This window comes from Tachysurus fulvidraco, chromosome 21 (assembly GCF_022655615.1).
Source record: "Tachysurus fulvidraco isolate hzauxx_2018 chromosome 21, HZAU_PFXX_2.0, whole genome shotgun sequence".
Taxonomy (NCBI): domain Eukaryota; kingdom Metazoa; phylum Chordata; class Actinopteri; order Siluriformes; family Bagridae; genus Tachysurus; species Tachysurus fulvidraco.
In genome coordinates this window covers 1,184,598-1,194,945 of record NC_062538.1, presented here as the reverse complement: position 1 = coordinate 1,194,945, position 10,348 = coordinate 1,184,598, and the positions used below count along the sequence as shown (strand labels likewise).

The 10,348-nt window shown below is 41.7% G+C and overlaps 1 protein-coding gene across 1 annotated transcript in view; it reads right to left on the bottom strand.

The window, feature by feature from the left end:
• Positions 1-24: 24 nt before the first annotated feature.
• The window catches only part of mpp1 (MAGUK p55 scaffold protein 1), a 17,558-nt gene continuing 7,234 nt past the window's right edge, over positions 25-10,348 (bottom strand). Inside the window, exons 2-12 of the mRNA XM_027154309.2 lie at positions 6,004-6,135; positions 5,828-5,906; positions 5,508-5,593; positions 5,297-5,365; positions 3,450-3,646; positions 3,205-3,311; positions 3,031-3,111; positions 2,865-2,945; positions 1,853-2,055; positions 704-778; positions 25-574 (exon numbers count right to left, since the gene is read on the bottom strand). Of these exons, the coding sequence (XP_027010110.2) occupies positions 398-574; positions 704-778; positions 1,853-2,055; positions 2,865-2,945; positions 3,031-3,111; positions 3,205-3,311; positions 3,450-3,646; positions 5,297-5,365; positions 5,508-5,593; positions 5,828-5,906; positions 6,004-6,135 (1,287 nt within the window). The 3' untranslated portion in view covers positions 25-397. The remainder of the gene's footprint in view (positions 575-703; positions 779-1,852; positions 2,056-2,864; positions 2,946-3,030; positions 3,112-3,204; positions 3,312-3,449; positions 3,647-5,296; positions 5,366-5,507; positions 5,594-5,827; positions 5,907-6,003; positions 6,136-10,348) is intronic.

The window sequence follows — 10,348 nt, the reverse complement described above, 5'->3', positions numbered from 1 at the left end:
CATCATGCTCTTACACACCAGAAGTTTCAGTGTTGGATAAATTTATTCAGGTAATTTCCACAGTGACACTTTACTCACGAGCGACAGCCAGAACGACACAATGACACGTCCTCTGTAACACAGCCGATGTAAACTTGTGGTGTTGATCACAGGACTGGCCCTTGTTTGTTTATTTATTTATTGGGACCGTTTTTTTTTTTTATAAACTCTCTGATTTGAGGGAAAAGAAAAAAAAATCTAAAACTTATTGCTTTATAAAACAAATTTTAATTAAATATCTTTAATAACCAGCAGCCTGAACCGCCAGAACTTGAGCTTCGTCTGGTGACTCGGTTTTGCGCCTGATTTACGACAGTGAGGGATTTTTCATGGATCTGGTTGAAGGATCTGCTCAGTATCAGTAGACCCAGGACACAGGAACCCACTGTGGACTGGAGGAGGCGCTCTCTAAAGCCTCTTCGACACCTTTCACGCTCTCGTCCACGTCGTTGTTGACCAGGATGACGTCGAAGAAATGGCGGTAGACGCTGAAAATAGTGTCCGATTCCTTCTGGATGGCTTGCAGCGCTTCTGACTGGTGTGGAGATAATAAAGGGAAGGAAAGTCGGTTATTACGGTAGGTTTACGCCGAGAGCTTTGGGATGCAACGAATTACGGGTCAAAATTAATCGAGGAAAGTTTTGTGGAATGGAATCAGCCTGACCTGGTTGCCTGAGTTGGTTGGTGCGATGAACACGACGAGGGGAGCGAAGTCTGCTGTTCTGAGGAGCTTCAGGGTCTGAATAAAGGAAGAAAATCCATCAACTCAATCCCTCATTTACACACAGTTAAAGGTGCGGTCTCTGATGTTTGAAAGCCAACGCTGACATAAAATCACCAAAACAAACACGCCCCTAACCCAAACGGGTCCCACCCCTGTATCGATAGCTCCGCCCACACATACATACGTAACCCAGGCGACTGACAGAAAGAAACGTGTCTATCATAGCTGAAGGGAAGAACAATACGATTGTAGATAAACAAACAAGCAAAAATGCCACACAAGCATAATGATGTAAAGGACAAAGGCATATATTAGTTCTGTGTAACAAAGCAAAACCAACGTTACTCACCTATCGAGAAGAAAAAAAGGCCTCGGCGTCTTAAGTAAAGTCGGCCACATATTCACAGGTCGGAGTTTCCCGAGTCGATAACTCCTGAGCTAAACGCTGTTACTACACAAAACGCGGTTGTAGCTGCCTCTCTACATTACTACGATAGAAAAGAGGTGTTATTTGTGTAGTAACAGCGTTTAGCTCAGGAGTTATTGACTCGGGAAACTCCAACCTGTGAATATGTGGCCAACTTCCTGCTCCTTCAGTTCTCTCCAGCGCTGGAAAGCTGATCCTATATTAACACGTCCTACTTCTTGTCCTTATCGTAAGTCTTTCTTCTCTTTCTTTCTTTGTTTTTATCCTCCATGTCGATATTAAAACCGCTTTCTGCTGATGTCACACACGCGCACCGAACACTCTCTCCGCCCATATCGACAAGCCCCGCCCCTTTCTGCTCATTGGCTACACGTTTGTTTTTTGTTTTGTTTATTATTCGGCCTGACTCAGATTTATGAAGCATTTCTCAAAAATCGGAGACCGCGCCTTTAAGGAATATTTCTGATGCTAATGATGAAACTAATCCAACAAAAAACTAGAAATCGAGCTCTTCTGCTAGATTGCTGATGTCTGAAAACAGTCAAGGAGAAAAGGTTCTCGCACCATGACCGGTTCTCCGGTAGGTTCCTCCGGAAGCGTGCTGCCGACGTTAAGTTACTAAAACCCGTAATCGGTCAGAGAAGCTTTTATATGGCGTTTACCTGCGGCTCTACGTCCAGCAGAGCGATCTTCTCTTGCTCGTGGATCTTCTGGATGGTTTGGATCTTGGTGCCGAACATGCTGCCCTGAAAGCTTCCGTACTCCAGGAACTCGTTCCCCACGATGCATTTGGTCATCTCTTCGTTAGAGATGAAGTAGTATTCCTGTCCGTTTTCTTCGTCTTTCCTCTGAGGTCTGGTTGTGTCTGTGTGAATACAGATGTGTTACATTATTAAAACCTCATTTGTGATCAGTTTAACGTGGGAAGTGAAAGATGCACCGCGAGGATGTGAGTGATGTCGTAGTCGTGCGTCTGTACGGCGTAAAAGTCTAAAGCTTGTGTCTGAATTCTGGGCTTGTAGCATCTGATACCCAGAGATGGGGGATTCGAGTCATATGACTTGACTCGAGTCAGACTTAAGTCGCAAATTTCTTGACTTGACGTTCATGACTTGAGACTTGACTCGGACTTGAGTTAAATGATTCAAAGATGGGGGACTCGACTCGAGCCAGACTTAAGTCACAAATTTGAGACATGCTTGACAAATATTTAAAAAAGACTCGACTTGACTTTGACTTGACGTTCATGACTTGAGACTTGACTCGGACTTGAGTTAAATGATTCAAAGATGAGGGACTCGACTCGAGTCAGACTTAAGTCACAAATTTGAGACATGCTTGACAAATATTTAAAAAAGACTCGACTTGACATTGACTTGACGTTCATAACTTGAGACTTGACTCGGACTTGAGTTAAATGATTCAAAGATGGGGGACTCGACTTGACTCGAGTCATACTTAAGTTTCAAATTTGAGACTTGAGATTTGCTTGACAAATATTAAAAAAGACTCGACTTGACATTCATGACTTGAGTCTTACTTGTGACTCGCACGTGTGTGACTTACTCCCACCTCAGCTGATACCACACAATGTTGTACGCAGCCCTTAAACTTTTAACACTTGGACAAAACGACAAAAACCCAAACGGCCGTTAAACTCCGTGCTGTACTTACGAGGTGCAGGGTAGACGAACTTCTCTGGGTATTTGGTTAGCAGCGAACTTTTTATATGGCTCCTTCCCACACCAGGCGCACCTACACACAATCGAATAAACGCAACACTCACAACTAAATTCACGCGATACGTTGTCTGCAACATGTGGCGTTTTCACGCACTCACCGATGAGTACCAGAGTTTTCCGGTTGAACGCGGGAAGCTGCACAACCTCTTCATATGAAATGACATCGAGCTGATCGAAGACTGAGGAAAAAAAAAAGGCGTGTCTTTGTTTTTTTATATAAACAAGTTTATAAATAGGATCGACGTCCTAAAAATCAGGGGCGTGTTACTTACTCGAACTGTGTTTTGCCAGGTACTTGTCTTTGCATTTCTTCTTCTTGCCAAAAGGACTACACGACTGACTAGCCTCACCGCCGCTCTTACTTTTGCTAGCGGCACGCCTGCACGGGGGACGATAACATCACAAAAGAAAGCAAGTCAGGTACGAATAATTACACCAGGAGTCGAGAAATGATGACGTCCTGTTTATTATTCTACCTCAGGTAAATTACACTCGATCGCTCGAGATGGAAACGTACCATTCCTGAAGTTCTGGGGACGGGATGAGTCCTGCGAAGTCTTTCCCTGAATTGTCCACTCTGCCTTGCCACCAGTTCGGATCCTTCTTGTTGATGATCTGGATGATGTCGCCGGTTTTGAATTTAAGCCCAACTTCTTTGCACGGGATGAGCTCGTCCTTGGCGGGATCGTAGTCGAACTGAGCTCTCACGTACATCTGTAGCGTTAAAACACGTTTGCCATGGTAATAAAATAGTAGTGAAACATCTGAGCGACGTGGACGTGACAGAGGAAAAGGTTATAATCGGTCTTTGTTAGGACGGTTAAGACTCTTGTTCTACACACTACATCTATAAACACTATATGACTAAAAGTATGTGCACCCCTGACCGTTACACTCGTACGCGTCTCGTCCGTAAAAGGTAAAACGGTAGAAGCTCACAATTGTATGGATTTCCACTGCTGTACACGAGTGGAGTGGTAGAGGGCGCCAGTGTCCAGCTCCATTATCTGCTTTCTTTTTATTTATTTTAATGAAACATTCGAAGCGAATGAGGTTTTTGTACCAGTCATATTGCAGCTGTGACATTATTTCTTCACTTTTATCTATCTATCTATTTTATTTATTTATTTATTTATTTGTACACAGCAGATGCCCTTATCTCATTTTATACAACTGAGCAATTGAGGGTTAAAGGCTTTTCTCAGGAGCCCAGCAGTGGCAGCTTGGTGGACGTAGGACTCGAACTCGCAACCTTCCGATCGGTAGCCCAACACCTTAGCCACTAGGCTACTACATCCCCACTTGAGTCCTCAGCCCTGTCACAAATGGTGCACCTGAGGCTTTTTGGCGTTGGTGATGTGGAACATTTCTCATTCTGGGCTTCATGATGGTGAAGAAATGAATGTGAAGTGAAAACCAAATCACTAGAGCCTTCTAAAGTTTGGAAAGAATTATATTAAAGTCCTTTTGTTCCACCGACTTCAAGCGAAGCGTAAACCTGATCGTTTTCCCTATAAGCCTCACTTCCTGTGCAGAATGGGTCACTTCCTGTACACTTGGCTACAGGAAGGTATGAGGTTAGACAGCCGCTATAACTGTATCCCCAAGAAGGAGGATAATCCAGTCGATTTTTTTCCTCAGGTCGGGGGCAGGGGTGGGAATCTTGTACAGTCGTTGTGGCTAATTTGGAGGAGCATTTGGGAAAAAATGGAACTAGAATCGAAAAGCTTTGTGATGGAAAACAACAACAGTCTAGTGTTTAATGAGGAAGTGGGAACCGTTAGCTGATATCAGTGTCTAATTGACTTAAGAGTCACCTGATTTAGAAGATTACACGATTCCCCTAATCGAGAACAAACCGTGTGACTGAAAGCAGTTATTGAAAATAATACATTACTTAAAATCATCATCATCATCATCATCATCATCCTCCTCCACTACAACATACTTCAAGAGATTTATCTATTATCTTATCTAATCTATTAACAGATTACTAAATAAATAAATAAATAAATCTGTAAAAATGACTTTTCAGAAGCTCCTGAAGACGAGTATTAAATATCTACAAACAGTTCCTTATAGTAGAAACCTTTATAATTCATTGCTAGTGGAATAAGAACAAGAAGAAACGATTCATTTACCTTCACATTATTTACCAGACATGTTTATCCAGAGAGACTTACATCTTATATATATATATATATGTATATCTGGGTACTTGTGGGTTAAGGGCTTTGCTCAGGGGCCCATTAATGGCAGTTTGGTGGACCTGGGATTCAAACTCACAACCTTCTGTTTGGCAAACTGACACCACTAAGCTCACATCCCTGATACGGATGACCGAAGCAGTAGAGTTTTACTCACCTCACACACCATGGAGCGACTCTGCTGGTTGGGGATGATCTTCAAAGTGACCGCGCCGTCTGTATCTTTCTGTAGCGATAACAACCATGAAGAAATATATTTAGAGCTCATCGTTCCTAAGCAGAGGTTCACACACACACACACACACACACACACACACACACACACACACCACCGTTATATTACTGGAAGCTTTAGGAGACATACTCACCAGAATCTTTTGCAGTTGGTCCACAGTCTGATTCGCAATGCTTTTGCCGTTAATCTCAGTGATTTCATCTCCTTCGTGTAAGGAACCTGTTAGAGCACACACACATACACACACACAGACACAGACACACACACATACACACAGACACAGACACACACACAGACAGACACAGACACACACACACACACAGACATACACATACAGATACACACACACATGCACACACACACACACACACACACTGCCTGTTAGCACTTTGATGTACTGTAGATATTTTACTCTGCATTATTTCTAAGCAGATAAACATCAGCGTCACTCACCTTGCCTGTGGATCATCCCTCCATGTAATATTCTCGCCACCATACACTTCTGTTTCTCGTTCAGTTTCAGAGTCACACCCTGAACACAAACCCAGGAAAGTAAGATGACAAGACAAAAAAAAAAAAAACACCAGCCAGATGACAGATGTCTAGAATAACTGAGCACATGACGATACCAGTGGTTCTGACGGATGTTTCATGAAGGCCACTTCGCGCATCTTAGTCACTTCTTTGCCGTTCATGTGTCCTGTGCTGCCGTTAGCGTACACCGTATCATGCTCCTTTGCCTCAAATGTCTGCATGACTGCCTGTAAACACACACACACACACACACAAATGATTGGTAACCACATGGCTACTGTTCACTGAGGTCTCCAGATATCATCAAATTAAAATAAACGTTTAGCTTAGTGACTGAAGTCAAGGTCAAATACAGTTAGGTCCATATATATCCATATATACCCATACTTTTAACTATGTGTGCCTCCAGAATAAAATGAAATAAAAAAAACAAGACGCATTTGAAGAGCAGACGCTCAGCTTTAATTCAAGGGGTCGAACAAAAATATCAAGTAAACGGTTCAGCAACTGCAACCATTTTCATGCACAGGCAAATGAAGTCTGGAGCCCATGAACATCACCGGAGACTTGGGTTTCCTCCTCTGATGCTTTGCCAGGCCTCAACTACAGCTGTCTTCAGTTGATGTTTGTTCGTGGGTCTTTTTGCCTTTCAAGTGAAATGCGCATTCAGTCGGGTTGAGATCAGGTGATCGACTCGGCCATTACAGAATATTTCATTTCTTTTCCTTAAAAAACTCCTTGGTTGCTTTTGCACTGTGTTTTGGATCATTGTCCGTCTGTACCGTGAAATGCCGTCCGATCGACTTTGCTGCATTTGGCTTAATCTGGACAGACGGTATATTATTATACATATTATACATGATTATTATTCATCCGGCTGCTTCCGTCTTCTGTCACATCGTCAATAAACACCAGTGACCCAGTGCCACTGGAAGCCATGCCATTACACTGCCTCCACTATGTCTTACAGATGACTCGTATGCTTCGGATCATGAGCTGTTCCAAGCCTTCTCCATACTTTTCTCTTCCCACCATTCTGGTAAATGTTGAGCTTAGTTTCATCTGTCCGAAGAACGCTTTTCCAGAACTGGTCAGGCTTTTTATTAGATGTTTTTTTTTTTTTTTGGGGCAAAGTCTAATCTGGCCTTTCTATTCTTGAGGCTTATAAATCATTTGCACCTTGTTGTGAACCCTCTGTATTTGCTCTCGTTAAACCTTCTCTACCTCCTGGAGAATATCCTTCACTTGGCTGGATGTTGCGAATGGGTTTTGCATTAACATGGAGAGAATCCTGCGATCAGCTCACCATCGCATTCTTTTTTTTCTCAGAATGGACCAAACTGTTGCTCTGGCCACTCCTAACGCTCCTGCTATCTCTCTGATGGATTTGTTTTGTTTTGGAAGCCTAACGATGGCCTGTTTGACTCGCACGGAGAGCTCGTTTGAACGCACGACGTAGGTTCACATCAACAGTGTCCAAGTGCAAATACCACACTTAGAATCAACTCCAGAACTTTTATCTGCTTAATTGAAGGAATAGCCTACACCTGTCCATGAAACAGCTTTTTATTCAATTGTCCAATTACTTTTGGTCACTCGAAAATGTGGGGTGGCTGCTCTCTGTGGGGTGAGCTGTAATTCCTTTTTTTTTTTTGTTCTTCTCATTTTTCTCTCACTCATTTTCTACCGCTTATCCGAACTTCTCGGGTCACAGGGAGCCTGTGCCTATCTCAGGCGTCATCGGGCATCGAGACAGGATACACCCTGGACGGAGTGCCAACCCATCACAGGGCACACACACACTCTCATTCACTCACACACTCACACACTACGGACAATTTTCCAGAGATGCCAATCAACCTACCATGCATTTCTTTGGACCGGGGGAGGAAACCGGAGTACCCGGAGGAAACCCCCGAGGCACGGGGAGAACATGCAAACTCCACACACACAAGGCGGAGGTGGGAATCGAACCCAGGCCTTGGAGGTGTGAGGCGAACGTGCTGACCGCTAAGCCACCGTGCCCCCTTTTTTGTTCTTATTTCTTTTTTTTTTTAACATATGCAAGGACAAGTTTATTTCTTGAACTTTGTATTTGTGCTGTTAAGTACAGAAATGAAATCTGACAAATCAAAATAAGCACATAATATGAATAAATAGTTTGGATTACAACCGGAACTACTGTCAGAGCTGCTTAAATAGAAAATGATCAGCCAATCAGCATCGAGGATTCATGAACGTGCGATGTACATCCCCCCTTTTTTTTTTTAAACATTTATTTATAAACTTTTTCAAAGCATTAACAAAAAGTTTGATGCACTTTCAGTTATAGCTTTTCCCCCCTTTTATAGCCCTTTCTGCCAAAGTAAGTAAACATACATCACATAAAGGTTAACACAATAATTATACTAATAATGACCACAAAAACAAACAAACAAATAAATATATTTTTTAAATAAATAAAAAATAAAACAAATTTTAAAAAATTAAATAAAATAAATCAATCAATCAATTTTAAATAAAAAAAATAAAACAAACAAATAAAAAATAAAACAAAACAAAAACAAACAAATATATTTTTTAAATAAATAAAAAATTAAACAAATTTTAAAAAATTTAATAAAATAAATCAATCAATCAATTTTAAATAAATAAAAAAATAAAACAAACAAATAAAAAATAAAATAAAACAAAACAAACAAACAAATAGATAAAATACACAAATACATAGCCAATAATAAAAGTTTCCTGACATGTTTGTGGTCCGTACACAATTATTAAACAAAACTCCGATCGGTGATAATATATAACATTGATCAGTGAGTGGGAGAGTCTTCATCTTCTCAAAATATGTAATCATGGGTTGCCATGTCTTTTCATTAAATATTTAATTTTCTCCAATTTTAAGTATGATACTAGATCACATAACCACATTGAGGCTTTAGGCGAGCTTGTCGACAAGAGCCGTAATTCCTAAACCCTTCCTCCGGTTTGGATTTAAATACCCTCAAATTAACCCTGACAGACTGCCCACTCAGCCCACTACACGTGTACGACTATAACTTAAATATGATTTGGTAAATACCTAAAAAAAAAAAAAAAATCGTGCATGTGTCCAACTATAAATGACAACCTTCCTACAAACGATTTGAGTGTGTGTGTGTGTGTGTGTGTGTTGATTATGTCACATACACAATATTTTACACACAGTGTATCTCCACTGTGCACCACTGTGTCACGTCAGAGCGTCATGGTAACAGGGTTCAGCTGTGCTTTATAGCTCTTATCCACGTGTGCCATTTGCTCTAAGTTAATCATTAAACTGTCACATTTTTAACAACTCATTAGATCCCAAAGGACATGACAAGGTTGTCATGGTTCTGGACACGGCTTAGAGGTCTACAACGTCTCGTGAAGGAAACGGAAAAAAGCATCAGGAGGAAGAGTCACTGAAGACCGAATCATTTCAGGATTTATTAATTCACTGAGCTCATTTAGTCATATTAATAAAAGATACCGGGGGGCACGGTGGCTTAGTGGTTAGCACGTTCGCCTCACACCTCCAGGGTCGGGGGTTCGATTCCCACCTCCGCCTTGTGTGTGTGGAGTTTGCATGTTCTCCCCGTGCCTCGGGGGTTTCCTCCAGGTACTCCGGTTTCCTCCCTCGGTCCAAAGACATGCATGGTAGGTTGATTGGCATCTCTGGAAAATTGTCCGTAGTGTGTGAGTGTGTGAGTGAATGAGAGTGTGTGCGCCCTGTGATGGGTTGGCACTCCGTCCAGGGTGTATCCTGCCTCGATGCCCGATGATGCCTGAGATAGGCACAGGCTCCCCGTGACCCGAGAAGTTCGGATAAGTGGTAGAAAATGAATGAATGAATAAAAGATACCAAGTGTTGGGCTAATGAACAACCGACAGGAAACATCATCATCATCATCATCATCAAGTCCCAAACAACATGTAATCATCCCTGAGTTGGAAAAAAAAGGATCCCTAAACAAATAAAAAGGCTTTATGTGTCACATCAGAGAACTTTCCCAGGTTTATAAGCGATGTAGTTTCTGACTGTAGGATCAAACGTTATTAGAATAATCGTCATATTGCACTTTTTCTTAACTTACGAGTTTCTACAAGTTCCGTATTCACATCCACGTGTCGATCACCCGACGTCACGTCCTAAGGGATAATCTTGACGATCTGGTCTAGGACACCGTTTATAGTTTATGGTGTCGATCTGGATGTTTTTTTAGGTGTCACTAACAGATCTCATATAAAATATTAGTAAATGTTACTTTAAAAAAAAAAAATCAGTGTTTTCTGTGTCTAAACCCTTCGACCGTTCGACACGTGTCAGTATTAAATCCCCAGACATACTGTACAGCATGTTATTTATCTGACATCAGAGCTACAGATCCACGTCCCTATAATGAATTCTAACTC